The following is a 16,852-nucleotide window of genomic DNA, read 5'->3' on the forward strand; positions in this document are numbered from 1 at the left end:
TAAGTTTGAGGTCCCTTTAGTTTAATTTCCGTTATTAGTAAAATTCAAATTATAACGACCGCTATGGTCATCACGCATTGTTGTTGTTGTTGTAGCAGTTTATTGTGTACTATCTTTCGTCTGCTTGATTCTGTTGAGTGTCAAGACCCAGGAACTCCGCGACTAAGATGGGGTGCGTCCACAGGGATCTGGGTCTGAGTCGAGTGGGTCTGGCCGGGCAGTTAAACAGGTGACGTGTATCGTGCGGTCCCTGGTTACAGTCGGGACATACATCTTGCACGTCGGCATCAATCCTAGCTCTGTGGGAATTGAGGCGGCTGCATCTGCCGGAACGTAATTGAGCCAGAATCACTCTGGTTTGCCGGGGGAGGTCGATTTCTTCGGGTGCAATAGGTGGCGGTCGTACTCCAAGGACTACATTCACCCGGTAGCCAGTTAACGCGTCTGCTACCGTGTCTGCATGAATGTTGTTCAGACCCGCTTGATATGCCGCTTGATCTAGAGGTTCTCTCTTGTAGCGCTGGACCTCACGCTCTAGATCATGTAGATCTACCTTAAGGCTTCTGGGCGGTGGGTATCTATCCACAAGATGATGATTTGGATGATTTCTGCGATAACAGCCCAAAAGGTATTGCTTAGACAGCATGTAGTTATGTCTTCGCACTGGTAGGATCTTTGTCTCCTGGTGGAGGTGGTCCACATGAGAACTAAGGAGGCAGTCCGTCGCAGTTCGGAGGGCGGCATTCTGACAGATCTGAATATTATTCCACTGCGTGTCACAAAGCTGACGTGACCACACTGGCGCTGCATAACTTACCACAGACCGGCCAATTGCTTTGTACGTGGTCAACAAGGTTTCTTTGTCTGCACCCCAAGTGCTGCCAGCGAGTGACTTGAGGACCTTGTTTCTACTTTTGACTTTATTGCAGATTGCTGTGGCATGTGGGGAGAAAGTGTAGGAGCTGTCAAATGTGACGCCAAGTATTTTGGGACACTTGATGGTCGGAATCAATTCTCCATCGACCATCACAGTCAGCTCAGAATTCACCTCACGCGTATTTGTAGTGAACAGTGTGGCTGAAGATTTGGTGGCGGATATCTTCAGATTTCTTGCAGCGAAATATGAGGCAAGCTCGTTGAGGTAGACGTTCAACCTATCGCAGATGTCATCAATGGGTGGGGGGCCTGATGCCAAGATCGTACAGTCGTCCGCATATGATACGATCTCTATGCCGTCTGGAGGAGGTGGGATGGAGGATAGGTAGAGGTTAAACAGAGCCGGAGATATCACCCCGCCTTGGGGAACTCCCTGTTTCACTCTACGGTGTTTTGACTTCTTATCCCTAAATTCCACAAATGACTGGCGGCCACACAGATAATTCGCGACCCAACGTTTAAGGCCTGGCTGGAGGGACGTGTTGGCGATGTCCTCAAATAATTTGGCATGGCTGACCGTGTCGAATGCCTTCGATAGGTCCAATGCCACGAGGACCGTCCTATCACATGGCCTGGGTTGATTGAAGCCACGGCAAATGTGTGTGGTGATGGCATGCAAAGCTGTTGTTGTGCTGTGCAGTCTCCGAAATCCGTGTTGATGCTCGGCGAATGGAAATTCTCCTACGAGGCTCGGGAGGAGTAATGCCTCAAGCGTCTTAGCCACTGGTGAGAGAAGGGAGATCGGTCTGTACGACTCCCCCAAACTCGGGTCTTTACCAGGCTTCAGTAGCGGGATCACTCTGCCCATTTTCCAGACATCGGGAACTATAAGAGTGTTCAATGACAGGTTAAGGACAGTGGTAAGGTACTCAACACCAGGTAAATCCAGATTCTTCAGCATCAATGTAGAGATTCCGTCGGGGCCCAACGCCTTGGAAGATTTGGCGCCACGGATGACATTCGTAACTTCGCCCACGGTAAATTGTGATGGCTGTTCATCGGCTCGGAGACCACGAATACGGCGAATGGCTCTCCTCCTTGCCCTGTCTCTCTCGGGATGCACGATAAATTGACGGTTGAACAACCTGGCGCATCTCTTCGGATCAGTCACGGTTAACTCGCCAAAAGTGACTGAGGTCCTGTCGTCCCGTCTACCGGGGTTCGAGAGAGACTTAACAGTGGCCCACAATTTGCCTGCACCGGTGCCTAAGTTACATTGCTCCAAGTGTTCCAGCCACAAATTCCGCTTATGTTCGTTGACTACCCTGTTTATTTCCAGATTCAGCTCGCTGATTCTGGGGTTAGCGGGGTCCATAGCACGAATCCCATCACGCTCGTCTGCGAGTACCACTGCTTGCGCCGGGAAATTGGGTCGCACTTGCGGTATTCGACCGGCTGGTATAAAGCGAGCGGCTGCTGCGTTGATGATGTCTCGGAATTTCCTCTCGGCCACAAGCACATCAGAGGGGGGTGGCAGTTCATTGAAGCGGCGATTGGTATACTCTCTGAAGCCAGTCCAATTGGCCTTCTTATAGTTGATGAACGTTCGGCGCTCAGAGGTTATGAAGTCGGGTGGTCGGTCGATGGTGAGAATTATGGGGAGGTGGTCTGACCCCAAAGAGATGACGGCTTGCCAGGATACGTCACTCAGGAGATCAGGGGATGCGATTGAGATGTCTGGCGAGCTGCTGCACCTCCTCGTAATCCTAGTGGGGGCATCCTCATTCACCGTGCAAAACGTGGAGCTATCTATCTGGTCTGCCAAAGCTATGCCACGCTGGTCGTTGCCTAGGGGAGAATGCCATGACGAGTGATGTGCATTGAAATCCCCCAGAACCAGACGACTATGGCCAGATAGCAACCCACTTATGTCGGGGCTGTAGGCCTGGCCATTAATCGGGACACAGCTGCCAACCGGCGGTATATACACGTTGTATATCTCTATCTCGGCAGTACCAGACTTGACTGCTACCCCCATACATTCCATGTATGGGTCACTAGCGTCAAGCGCAGGCGAGATAGGTCTATACTGCACGGAATGGTGTATAACGAAGGCCAATCCCCCACCTCCATTCCTTGAGCGATCTTTACGTAGCACATTGTAGCCGTGACAACTGTGCAAGCTGCAGGTGTTAGTCAGCTTTGTCTCCTGGATCGCTGCGACCGATATGCTCTTCCGACTCATAAAATCCACAATCTCATCAATCTTGCCTCGCAGTCCATTGCAGTTTAACTGCAGGAACGATACATTTCCCGACACTGGCCTGGCAATAGTAGGGCTAGGGTGCTGTCTTTGCAAAAATTGCCGTACGGGAGAGGTCGGGGGGGTCACATAGTCCGACGACGAGGACGCCGAAGGCGACGACGGCGACGCTTGTGACCCACTGCTGGCTGAGTTCGCACAGCACCTAGCGACATAGCCAGTATGACTATACTCCCGTAGCGAAGTTAGGCCAGAGCAAGAACGGAAATGTACCCACTCCAAGCACCTGTTACACCTCACCGACACTGACCGATGATGAAGGCGGTTCTGGCAAACGGAACAGAACCAGGGTCCGGGGTTCTTTTCAATCCCGGCACGGACCAAAAGCATACGGAGAAGGCACTCCGGGATGTGCCTCTCCCATGACGAAAAAAGACGAACACGTACACTGAGGCGGCAGCCCTTGCCGATGAAGATTCCATCGGGTCAATCCGGTACGTACAACCGGCTGCCATGGGATCGTTCGCATTGTTCCTAATTTTCTCTAGAATTTCTTTTTTGTTCTTTGTTGTCATATTGTCATGATATTCAAATAAACCTATTTTAAGGGGTTTTGGGGCTGGGCGGTACTTGGACCCAACTTTTGTTATGAAATTTGTATTCTCCTCTTTAATACCTTTCATTTGAATTCCATATTGTCCCGATCGGTCCACTTTTATGTTTGTGTAGTACTTTTGGGTAACAGGGAGTTTCCGCCCCTCCCGATATCAAAAAATTATATAGCCTACGTTTCCTTCCAGACCAACCTACACAATATGTGAAAATTTCAAGGCAATCGGTTCAACCGTTTTTGAGTCTATACGAAACAAACAAACAAACCGACAAGCAAACAAACACAAATTAGATTTGCTCCATTATTAAAAGTCTTTATTTCAGCTCGATATTGTCATGATGTCCGGTTTAGGGGTGTTTTCGGGCGTGAGGTGGTTTCTTAGACTTTTGGGCGGCCGTTCAGTGACTTGGCCCTGAAAATATATATCAGAATCGTGTTCTACTCTAAAATACTTCTTATCACAGCCCCATATTGGAATGGTCAGCAAATACGTCCTATATGGGTGGTGTTGTGGGGGTGGGGTGACCCCATACACACTTTTCCCGAATATTGATATCAGATTCGTGCTTTACTCCCAAAGACCTTTCACTTGAACCCCATATTGATATTGTAGTAAATTTGTCCGTTTTGGAGGGGGCGGCCCCCCAAACACTTGGTCTAACATTTGGATATCAGATTCATATTCTACACTTAAATATTTTTTATTTGAGCCCTATATTACCATGATCAGTAAATAAGTTCTGTTTGGGAGGTGTTTTGCGGAAGCAGTGCACCCCCAGAAACTTCGTCCCACATTTGGATACCAAATTCGTATTCTACTCGCATATACCTCTCATTTGAGTCTAATATTGCCAAGGTCGGTAAATATGTCCGATTTAGGTGTTTAGGGGGTTTGGGTGGTCGCCTAAACACTTAGTCCGACAATTGGATAGCAGACACGTTTTCTTATCCTAAATACCTTTCATTTGAGTCCCATATTGTCATGATTGGTCTATATAAATATTTGGTAAGTTTTGGGATTGGGGCAGCCCCCCTAGGTACCCCATCCGAAATTTGGATACAAAATTTTTATTTCTATGTTACTTTAAGAGAGCACACAAAATTTCGCTTAAATCGCACCACCCATTTCCGAGATCTGGCGTTTCTGAAAATTAGGGTAAGGGGGAGGGTCCGCCCCACCCTCAGATATCAAAAAATGTAGTAACCTTTTTTCATCACGCGATCATTATGCACCACCTGTGAAAATTTCAAGAAAATCGGTTTAGCCGTTTTTGAGCCCATAAGAAACACACAAACAAACAAACAAACCGACAAACAAACACAAATTGAATTTTATATATAAGACTAGCTGGACCGGGCCCGCTCCGCTGCACCTTCTTTTACTTTATATGGAACAAAAGTTTCCTTGAAATATTTATTTTCGACAATTAAAGAGCTTTGAGTGAAATACCATGCTACGAAAATAGTATTTCGCTTGACAAACAGTTTAACAATATAAGTGCTTTTATCTGAATCCCATATGATCTTTATTGGTCTACAAATTTAAGTTTGGATGCAAGGTGTACTCCATTCTTAAAATACTTTACTTCAGCCCGATATCCTCATATCTGATTTAGGGGTGTCTTCGGGGGGAGGTGGTCCCCCAGACACTTGGCCCTAAAAAAATATCAGCATCGTGCTCTTCTCTCAAATACCATTTATTTAAACCCCATATTACCATTGGATTTGAGGGGAGTTTACAGGATAAGGCGTCCCCCTAACACATGGTCCCAAAATTGGTTATCAAATTCGTTTTCTAATCTAAATACCTTTCATATGAGCCACATATTGGCATGGTCGAAAAATTTTTACCATTTGGGTCAGTTTGGGGAAGGGGTGATGCCCTAAATACATGGTCCTACATTTGGATATCAAATTCGTACTCAACTCCCAAATATCTTTATTTGAGCCAAATATTGCGATGGTCAGTAAATATTGCGATGGCCGTTTGTAGGGTATTTTGGGAATGGGGTAGACCCCTAGAAAATTGGTCCCGAATGTGGGTATCAATTCTTGCTCTACCCCCCAATATCTTTCATTTAAGCTCCACATTGACGTGGTCGGTAAATATGCCCGATTTAGAGGTTTTTTGGGGATTGGGATGGTCCCCCAATCACTAAACCCGGAAAAATATATCAGCAACGTGCTCTATTCTCATATACATACATATCATTTATTTTAACCCCACATTGCCATTGGCATCAAAATTAGATAGCAAATTCGTTTTAAAATCTCATTTAAACTCCTTATTGCAAAAGTCAGTAAATATTTCCGGTTTGGGGTATTGGCCCTAACAACTATAAATATTTAGTTCCACTCTCTTTAATACCCAAATTGTCTTGGTGAGCAAATCCGTACTATTGGGGGTTGCTATGGTGGTGGAACGTCCTCTAGACAGTTGGTCCCGAATGTTGATATCTGATTCATGATCTACTACCAAATACCCTTCTTTTGAGCCCCACATTTTCATAGTCGGCAAACATGTCCGGTTGGAGGCGTGTTTTGGGGGATGGGAGGCCACTCAGTGAGTTGGCCTTGAAAATATATATCGGATTCGTGTTCTACTCTAAAAACCCTCTTATTTGAGCCTCATATTGCAATAGTCAGCAAATACTTCCTATTTGGGTGGGGTGGCCCCATAGACACTTTTCCAGAATATTGATAGCAGATTCGTGCTTATTGCTATGGTCGTAAATTTGTCCCTTTTGGGGGTGTTTTTGGAGAATGACGGCCCCTTGGCCCACTTGGTCCCTTGGTCCCTTGGGCGGCCCCCCTAAGTACACCATCCGAAATTGGGATATCAAATTTTTATTTTTAGGTTACTATATGAGAGCACATAAATTCTGAAAATTAGGGTAAGGGGGAGGGTACGTCCCCACTTCAGATATCAAAAAATGTAGTACCTTATTTTCACCACGGGATCATTATGCACCATCTGTGAAAATTTCAAGAAAATCGGAACACACAAACAAATAAACACAAATTGATTTTTATATATAAGATTATGCCCGGTCGATACGGGATAACTATGAGCACCACACAGGCTGGAACTTTGAGCTCCGACTTGTGTGGTGTTCATTGTTATCACGGGAAGCTTAGCTGAAAGCTACCGGGCGCGTCCACAGGTTGCGGATGGTGGATAGCTCCGTTTTTATGCGGGGTAGCTGCAAATGCGTCCGCGGGCAGTCACCGATTTGCGAGAAGAGAGTCTCAGTGAGGAGTCAGGTGGCACTGGCTCTTAATTAAATACTGAGTGCCAATGGTAATCGAGATGACAAGGCGAGTTATTGGTTAGGGGCGGCTGGAGGCGAGCGTCGGACCTTGGAGCAAGCGGCTCGCCACAACGAGGGAAACATGTGCAATCCCACAAAACCCATGCGGAAACCCATGCGAAAACCCGCCCCCAGAAAACTATGAGAACTACTATGAGAAACAAAGGAATAGTAAAAATATTTTCTAGGAGCGCCTAGAGAGAGAATATGACCGCTGCCCTGACCGTGATATTAAAATCGTTTTGGGAGATTTTAATGCAAAGATAGGGAAGGAAGACATTTTTGGTCCAACAGTCAGAAAGTTTAGCCTCCACGAGATAACGTCCAGTAATGGGTTGAGGCTGATAGATTTCGCCGCGGCAAAAAACATGGTATATATATAAACATGGAATATAGATTCGGATCATTACCTTGTTGCAGCAAAGGTTCGCACCCGTTTGAACATGGCGAGAAAAGTACGATCTGACACTGCACGGAAGCTGGACATTGAAAAGCTGCAAACACAACAAATGGCAGCGGCATACTCCACTCGACTGACCCAACTGCTCGATAAAAGCACTCTTTGTTCCGATTATATAATGGCGCAGTGGCAAACTATTGGCCACTCTATGGAAAATGCCGCGAAATCAGTGCTTGGGTACCGGAAGCCTCCTCCAAGAAACCCAAGGGTGTCGAGATGCTACTGAAGCCAAGAATGCGGCATATAGAGCAACCCTGAAATCAGTAGCAACGCGCCAGATGAAGGAGAGGTATCGGGAGAAAAGGAGAAACGTCTATTCCGCAGAAAAAAAAGGAAATGGAAAGACCTGAGTGTGAGCGAATTGAGATGTACAGGAGTCAGAATGTAGTCGAAAATTTTATCAAAGAATTAAACCGATCCAACCGATGGCTTTGGTGCAGGCACATCCTCCTGCAGAGACAAAGAAGGAAATCTGGTAACTGACACAGATGGGTTACCCGCTGAACTATTTAAGACCGGAGGCGACACGCTGATAAGCCGTATGCATCAGCTTATCTGCGCAATCTAGCTAGAAGAACGAGACAAAATGGAATGTGCTAACTACAGAGGAATAAGTCTCCTCCCCATCGCATACAAGATACTCTCGAGCGTACTGTGTGAAAGTTTAAAACCTAAAGTCAATGAGATAATTGGGCCCTATCAATGCGGCTTTAGACCTGGTAAATCCACCCTGGACCAGATTTTCACACTATGCCAAATCCTGGAAAAGACCCGAGAAGGACAAATCAAAACCTACCATCTCTTTGTTGACTACAAAGACGCCTTCGATACTCCTTTACGTTCAAAGGTATTTCAAGCCATGTCTGAGTTTGGTATCCCTGCAAAATTAATAAGACTCTGCAGGATGACACTTGCTGATACGCGTTCCTTAATAAGAATAAGAAAGAATCTCTCCGAACCATTTAATACCAAACGAGGTTTCAGACAAGGAGACAGCCTCTCGTGTGATCTCTTTAATATCCTGCTGGAGAGGATTATACGAGATGCAGATGTGAATAGATATGACACACTAATCACAAGAGAGCACATGCTACTCGCCTATGCCGACGATATCGATATCATAGGTCGGTCACCGGAAGTAGTAACTGCAGCCTTTGAAAGAATCGAAAGAGAGTCAAAGAGTCAAATGGGTCTGGCAGTAAATGGAGATAAGACGAAATGGATGGTTTCCACGCCCAAAAAGCATTGCACAATCGAGCAGATAAAGAAAATGGAGAAAGTTGGGAACCACAACTTTGAGATAGTCAGTAACTTTATCTACCTCGGTACCGCCATAACCGAAACGAATGACACCAGTTTTGAGATTAAGCGAAGAATAATACTGGCAAATAGATGCTACTTTGGATTAAGTAAGCAGTTTAGAAACAAGGCCAATGCTCGACCGACGAAGCTTACACTATACAAGACACTAATACTACCCGTGATGTTATATGGTTCTGAAGCATGGGTACTTGTTAAAGCAGATGAGGCAGTGCTTGGAGTATTTGAGAGAAAGATTCTTCGTAAAATATATGAACCAGTTTGACCAGACCAGGCGACGTATGAACCACGAGCTGAATGAGCTGTATGACGACGATAGCATAGTTACACGCATCAAAATACAACGGCTGCGTTGGCTATGTCATGTTGTCACAATGGATGAAGAAGCTCCAGCAAAGAAGTCTTTTGAAGGCAAACCGGGAAGACCAAAAGCCCGATGGAAAGATCAAGTGGTGGGAGACACCTCGAAACTTGGTGTCAGAGATTTAAGAATGAGCGCAGAAGATCGAGGCGCTTGGAACGCTATTCTACGTTCGGCTAGTGGAACAAATATTCTGTCATAGCCAATTAAAGTAAGTATATAAGATTATGTTTATACAAGAATACCAAACGAAGCAGTTTGTTGAGGGCATGGAGGCGACATCTCAGGCAAATGAAGTAGTATCTTAGATATCCTTTATAAATTATTTATTGGCTTATACCTTGTGGACAAAATACTATATTTTTAGTTTTCTATTAAACAATTATACATGTAAGTATATTCCTACAAATATAATAATACTAAAACAAAAATCTGAGAAATTATAAATTGTAATAGGGCAGAAGTGAGAATACAGTCGTACATGAACGCTTTTAAGCAAAATAAAGTAGAATGTAATGCAATGTCAAACGCTAAAAAATAAGCCAATCTAATCGTACGTTAATGTGTTTATAATAAAATGAAGAAAAATAATTGACTTACCATTTAGTCGAGCCTTCTCCGGTCCTCGGTCATTCAATGCTGAAGTGGCCGATAAAATGGCCTTTTCCATTAGCGGTGTATTGCACTCATAATCGGAAAAGTAGTCGCTGTATGAATCTTTATTTGAGGACATTCATTTGCATGCCAAAAAGAGAGGGAAAAAGAAATACAAGAAATTTTATTGTAGTTATGACTTTTCTATTTTTTTTTTTGAATTTATTCAATTTAGTAAAAGAATGTATATTTTTAATAGTAATTTTTAGAAAAATGAGTACCGTTTATCGTTCCCTCAAGATCTAGGTGAAAATAAATTTAAAAAATGTGAAGTCATTTTTTTTATTGTCGAGTCTTAAAACACATTTTGTATAATTTGAGAAATACGTATGTTTGCAAGTTTTCATGATTCCACAAAACCAATATGTATGTCGTCATACCCATCAGACTCATTTTTAGCAATAGTTCAGACGTCATCGCCGCCTTCATTCGTGTAAATCATTGTGCACATCCTCCAGTAAAGAATTATTGTCAATATACAGCGGTCAAAAAAAGTATTCATCATTCAATGTTTTTTTTTTTTAATAAGTCTACAAAAGCCAATTGGAATAAAAACATATTAAACTAATGATGCAGTAGTGCTTGTGTGATATATATGTACACAATTTCATTGTTTTTAAAGAAAAAAATAGTATTTATTGGAACAAAAAGGGTCATTTTACAGCTGAACACAAAAAATTAAACAAAAAAAGTATTCATCATTGCAAAAAAACAAAAAAATAAATAACATAATTTAAAAAAATTAATACTTTGTTATTCGACCACCGCGTCTTATAACTTCTTTTAAACGGTTTGACATCGATTGGACTAATTTAGCGGTTATATTTTGGTCTATATTAGTCCATTCCTCCATTATCACCTGTTGCATTTGACTCTTGCTCGAAAAATTGCGCGTTCTCAATTTGCGTTCGAGATGTTCCCAAAGATGTTCAATTGGGTTCAAGTTGGGACTTTGAGGAGGAGTTTTAATGGCTTTGGGGCAGTTATACAGCATCCACATCTTGGTATTTAAAGCAGAATGTTTGGGGTCATTATCTTGATAATATTGAAAGTTATTACCTAGCACAAGTTTTACAGCACTATCTTTTAAATTCCTCTTTAAAATGTCAATGTAATACTTATGATCCATTACTCCATTAATAATTTCAAGATTTCCCGCTCCTGAAGCCGCCATACACCCCCAAACCATTAAACCACCTCCACCATGTTTTACAGTAGCAACCGTGTTTCGTTCTTCAAGCTCTGTATTTGGTTTTCTGTACACTATGACCTTTCCATCGCACCCAAAAAGATTAAACTTGCTCTCGTCTGCAAAAATGACTGTTTTCCAAAATGATTCGGGCTGTTTTACATACATTTTTGCGAAAGCCTTTAGCCTTTTCACTCGGTTTATTTTATTTATAAAGGGCTTCTTACGTGCAGTTCTTCCTCTGTAACTATGCCTTTTGAGTGTATTTCGAATTGTTTGTGTAGTAACTTCCTTCCCTAAATATTCCATAGTGTTTTTACGAAGAATGGTCGCATTTGTCTTCGGAGTTTTCTGAACTTGCCGCACTAGCCAACGCACATCTCCAACTGAAAGTGCTTTTGGTCGACCAGATCTTGGTTTATTGTCAACAGTTTTCGTTTCTGTCCACTTTCTGATGATGGATTGTATAGTAGATCGTGGTCTATTTAATATTTCACTGATAGTTTTTTGAGTTAAACCATTCCTGTGGTGTTTTATTATCAAAACTTTTACCTCATCAGAAACCTCGTTTTGCTTACGACCCATTTTGACAAAAACTATATTTTCAATGAAATTAAATATTTGCTGTCAAGGGCAAAGCCTCCTTTACTAAATAAAACAGAAAAGGGGGATTCCCAAATAATATTTGAATTTGACTTTGATGATAGCACATCAATGATGAATACTTTTTTTGTTCTGTTTTTGGTGTTATTATATAAAATTGCATTTTTTGCGCTAATTAAATTTATTTTTTGAATTTATTTTAAAACATATTACGAAAAATAAACTATTGCATAAAACTGCATTATTTGTTTACTTTAAATTTTCTTCAATTACCCAAAATAAGTGAATTTATTATCAATTTTGCTAATGATGAATACTTTTTTTGACCGCTGTACATATGTATATACGGTTTGTGGATGGATGGACATTAGGGCGGATGTGTTTTAATAAATCACCGAATAAAAAATTCTTATGTAATACTATGCCAAGTGCATACGAGGGCGGCTATATAAATTTCTGGCCTAAAAGATAAATCATCCAAAATGATTTTATTGTGTTTCAAAGTATCCTCCAGCATGCGCTCAAACCAATTGTCGAAGCACTTTTTCCACTTCGATTGAGACACCTCTTGCACTTGTTCGTATTTCGAATTTCTCCAAAGACTTAAGGCGATCAAATTGAGAAGAACTACTGAGAATTGACCGTCCTACGTTCCTCAAGCGAAGCAGGCACCACATGACCAGTTTTGCCAAAGAAACAGGCAACCATTTGCTCCGAAGTGCTTCTCCCACGAACAACTTTCGTTGCCTCTACCTCACGGTATGGCACATGACGATTTCGTATTTGTTCTGTAATGTTGGTTCACATATCTGTTACAATATCAGCCGTTTGGTATGTATGTATGTTGATAATATCAGCCATTTTGGATTGTCAGTCTTAAAAGGTTAGTCGTTTTTTAGTGTGCTCTTCGATTTTTTTTACAAAGCGAAAAAATAGATCATAGGAACTGTATTAAGTTTTGTCGTTGTTGTAGCAGTGTGTTTTACACTGAGGCGACAGCCCTTGTCGATGAAGGACTCCATCGGGCCAATCCGATACGTACAACCGGCCATGGGTTTCGTTTCAAAAGTGCTTCGAGGATTGGAAAAAAAAACGAAAAAAAAAATTGGAAAAAACAAAAAAAAAATTTGAAAGGTATTACTTTCAGGGGGACAAGCTAGTTATTGATGAATAAATAAATAATTTTGTGAAAAAATTAAAATAACGGTAAGTTCAGGCACGGCATTAATATTCTCTGTTATAACCGCCGTTTTTGGATGAACTTCACGGAATTTGACTTTAGCAAGCGTAGCCCAGACTTCATCGAAATAAAAAGTTTTAAGTCATCAATGCACACTCGCCGTGATAATCCATGTCAAAAGTTGTAAAAAACGTTCGCAGTAAAATGCATTTTTCTTTTTGTGTGAACGACACTGCCTTCCATTACCTGTTTTGGTGTAAATGAAGTTCATTATTCTTTTATAAACGGTTATTTTAGAAAAAAACACTTTCTGCAAACTAAATATAGAAGTAGGATATAAAAATTTTCTTGCAGGCTTTCAAGAAGTTTTATAGGTTAGGTTGAAAAGAGGGTGCAGATATTAATCCGCCCCATGCCACTATGGACATACACCTTAGCCAGTAATCGGCTTGTTGTGCGCTCCAAAAACTATAAAGTAACCTCTAAAAAGAAAATTTTAAGTTAGGAATTCTATGCTACTTACAAAATCCTTAACTGTTTTCAATACCACTCCCCTGAGTTGGTTCATATCTGATATCGTGTCAACACCTAAGTACCGGTATCTGTTAGACGCGAAAGCCGGGCAATGACAAAGGAAATGCTCCAACGTCTCATCATCTTCCCCGCATGTCCTATTCATGCTATCACTTGCCGCACCTTTTTAACATAAGTGAGCTCGTAGTCCTATGTGTCCCGTTATGATACTAATAGCTATTATTACCTCCTTCTACTTCCTTTCAGTAATAGACTCGTCTTCTCACGATCTGGATCCCCCCATAGGATTTTCGCCGTCCTACCGACCGTTTCCCTGTTACACAATGTCGCATGCGCATTCGTCGCCCACTCCCTTTACTCAGACTGCGTCGACCCGAAAGACTTTATTGACGGCAGTCCTCTGGCCTTCACCGCCAAATCGTCTGCCCTTTTTTCCCCTTACTCCGTTATGGCCCGGCACCCAAACGATGCGGATTTTCCCACCCTCAGAGAAAGCGTTAATCTCCTTCTTACACAGCAGGACTGTTCGTGACCTTACCGTCCTGGTTGTTATTGCCCTTATGGCAATTTTACTTTCGGTAAAGATGTTCACACTCGACATCCTCGCATTAGCACCACACCACTTCACGCATTCCGTGATCGCCCGGATCTCCGCCTGCAGGACCGTATTATGGCCAGGCAGTCTTAAACAAATCTCAGTCCGTGGGTTCTCCATTGCCCACTCTGTCCTCTAGCTTTGATCCATCCGTGTAACATGATCTTCCAGATGGCAATACTAGGGTTCCGTCAATCCAAGACTGTGCCGATGGCAGCAGTCCCTCGCACTCGACTTCAAGGTTCATCTCAGGTATCCGATCGGAAACCTCTTCCCTTCCTTCCAGGTTTCTTATCGTCGCCTCGATTATACCGCGATGGTATGAGCTGCTCCCATCCTCACTCCATTCTCCCATCGCATTAAGTCTCATAGCCGTAGTGGTTGCCTCACACTTAATCTGTATGTCAATGGGTCGGATATCTAGAATAGTCTCGTGTGTCCTAGTGGGCGTGGTCCTCATTGCTCCGCCTATGCTAAGACAACATGTTTTTGGAACCTGAAACAGATATTTTAATGGCCAATGTAAACGTGCTTTTACATATCGGTTGAAGTTACAATACCGCGGTAGGTATAGGATGCAACAAATTAATAATTAAGAAGTCATCCTATGCGTTAATTACCCCCTAAATAAGATGAGATTTATGACCAGGACTGCATGAGCTTAATGACGACTCATCTCATCAAAATACAATGTTTATTTATTTATTTCATTTAATAATCAACCAAAGCCTTTCTGTGCAAAAGGTTGATAGAATTAAAAAAAAGAATAAAGAAATCACATTTTAAACAATTCGAACTTAAAACCCAACGCACAATCTTTAAAATGGAAGGAAACATTTTAAATGAAAAATAAGTTAAAGGTGGAAAAATTTCCAGCAATATATAATTATAGTTTGTTAAAAAGCAGACGGTTCCAAACTAAACGACCAGATGGGCTTTGGGATGTACTCTAAATATATAGAACAGGTCATATCGAAAAGGTTACCCGACCACTGCAGTCCGTATCAAGCGGAGATCCTACCAATTAAGGAAGTGGTGGAATAGCCAAGATATAATATGCTGACAGACTAGAGGTTGCCTTTTGCAGAAGCTGTGAGGACATAGAAGAAGAAGAGACTATAGAACACCTTCTGTGTGTGTGTCCCGCACTAGTAGACAGAGGAGTTCCACATTACGTACTCATTTCTTCGCAAGTTATTTTGCTTTTTAAAGCGATTTGGATGGTTCAACGGTAGGAACTAAAAAGCATCTTCCTTCTTCTGCTCCTGTGATATCACAATGGACGAAAACGTCTGAGTCTGATGGCAGACTGCCACTTAAACCTAACCTAACCTAAGGAGCTTGCTCTAGGTTAGGTTAGGTTGAAAAGAGGTTACGGATATTTATCCGCCCCATGTCACTATGAACATACACCTAAGCCAGTAATCGGCTTGTTGTGCGCTCTAAATACTAAAAAGTAACCCCGAAAAAGAAAATCTAAGCTTGCTTTAACAAAGCGAAATAATTGAATGATCAAAATACATGGGTTTACAGAGAAGTTTTTGAGGTAGTGAGGCAAAGAGTTTCTTTACTTGAAAACACGAACCGAATATGACCGCACAAGTACAAGGTGAGAAAATTGTTCCAGAAGCGCTGATGTATTTCTAGTAGTGCTTAAAAACGTATTGAATAAAAGTGATATTGGGATAGGTTGAATTTTACAATACAGAAATATAGATACATCTAAGATCCATAAAATTATCAAAAGAGCAACCTGGACACAGCAAAAATTATGATCAGAATAATTGAAGAAGCTCCAGCGAAAAAGTCTTTGACAGCGATCTTGTGGTACACACAAACTGAGATGACCAAAACGTACATGGAATGAAAGTGGTGAAAGACATCTCGATATTTTTTCTCAAATATATTTCAAATGTATTCATGCAAAATTAGAGTCCCGCGCCAGGAGGGAAATGTGGGATGAGCTAACAAATTATTGGGTTGCCCAAAAAGTAATTGCGGATTTTTCATATAGTTGGCGTCGACAAATTTTTTCACAGCTTGTGACTCTGTAATTGCATTCTTTCTTCTGTCAGTAATCAGCTGTTACTTTTAGCTTGCTTTAGAAAAAAAGTGTAAAAAAAGTATATTTGATTAAAGTTCATTCTAAGTTTTATTAAAAATGCATTTACTTTCTTTTAAAAAATCCGCAATTACTTTTTGGGCAACCCAATATAATTCCAGTACATGAAACAAGGTAATTCGTTTATGGGAGTTGTTGTTTTCGCTCATTTAAATACAGACCTACTTTGGGATGGATATTTCTACATCGTGTAAATGTTACCAAACAATGTATGTATGTCCCTTAGAAATTATTGTTCCTCTAATGATTTTTGTCATAGGACATAACAGCATTTTTGTATCTAAAACGAAACTTTACAAATTTTCATTTTCCGAGTTTACCATCCGCACTCGACCGAGCTGCTTAACATACTGACTGGTCTTTGCTCAGCCAAAAACCGGAAAAAACTGTATGTATTAGATTGTGTCTAAACCATTGGCGAGCACACAATTGCAATTATAAGCAAGACCATGGACATGCTTGGAATTAAATTCTTTTGTACACAGAAAAAAATAAAAATCGGTTTCAATCACAAAATAAATTGATCCAATTAATTAAATTGCTTCAATCACGAAAATGATAATGAGAATCACAGAATCACATTTTCAATTAAAAAACTTGCATATTCAATTAAAAAATTATTGAAATTTCCAATATTTTTTTTAACTGATCCAATTAACCGTTGATTTTTTTCAAAATTTTAATTTTTTTTTAATTAATCCAATTAAAAAAATGATTGAATTTTTAATTTAATTGAAATATTCAATGTTATATGAAAACTTTTGCGAAAAG

General features: G+C 41.4%; 1 protein-coding gene across 3 annotated transcripts in view; it reads right to left on the reverse strand.

Annotated features, from left to right (window-relative positions):
- The window catches only part of LOC106089413 (neurexin-4), an 88,722-nt gene that overhangs the window by 45,116 nt on the left and 26,754 nt on the right, over positions 1-16,852 (reverse strand). For 2 of the 3 annotated variants that reach the window (XM_059361104.1, XM_059361103.1), the window contains exon 2: positions 9,805-9,921. In XM_059361104.1, the coding sequence (XP_059217087.1) occupies positions 9,805-9,921 (117 nt within the window). Of the gene's footprint in view, positions 1-9,804; positions 9,922-16,852 lie in introns of those variants that run through there. The other variant, XM_059361106.1, reaches the window with a different exon arrangement.

This window comes from Stomoxys calcitrans, chromosome 1 (assembly GCF_963082655.1).
Source record: "Stomoxys calcitrans chromosome 1, idStoCalc2.1, whole genome shotgun sequence".
Taxonomy (NCBI): Eukaryota; Metazoa; Arthropoda; class Insecta; order Diptera; family Muscidae; genus Stomoxys; species Stomoxys calcitrans.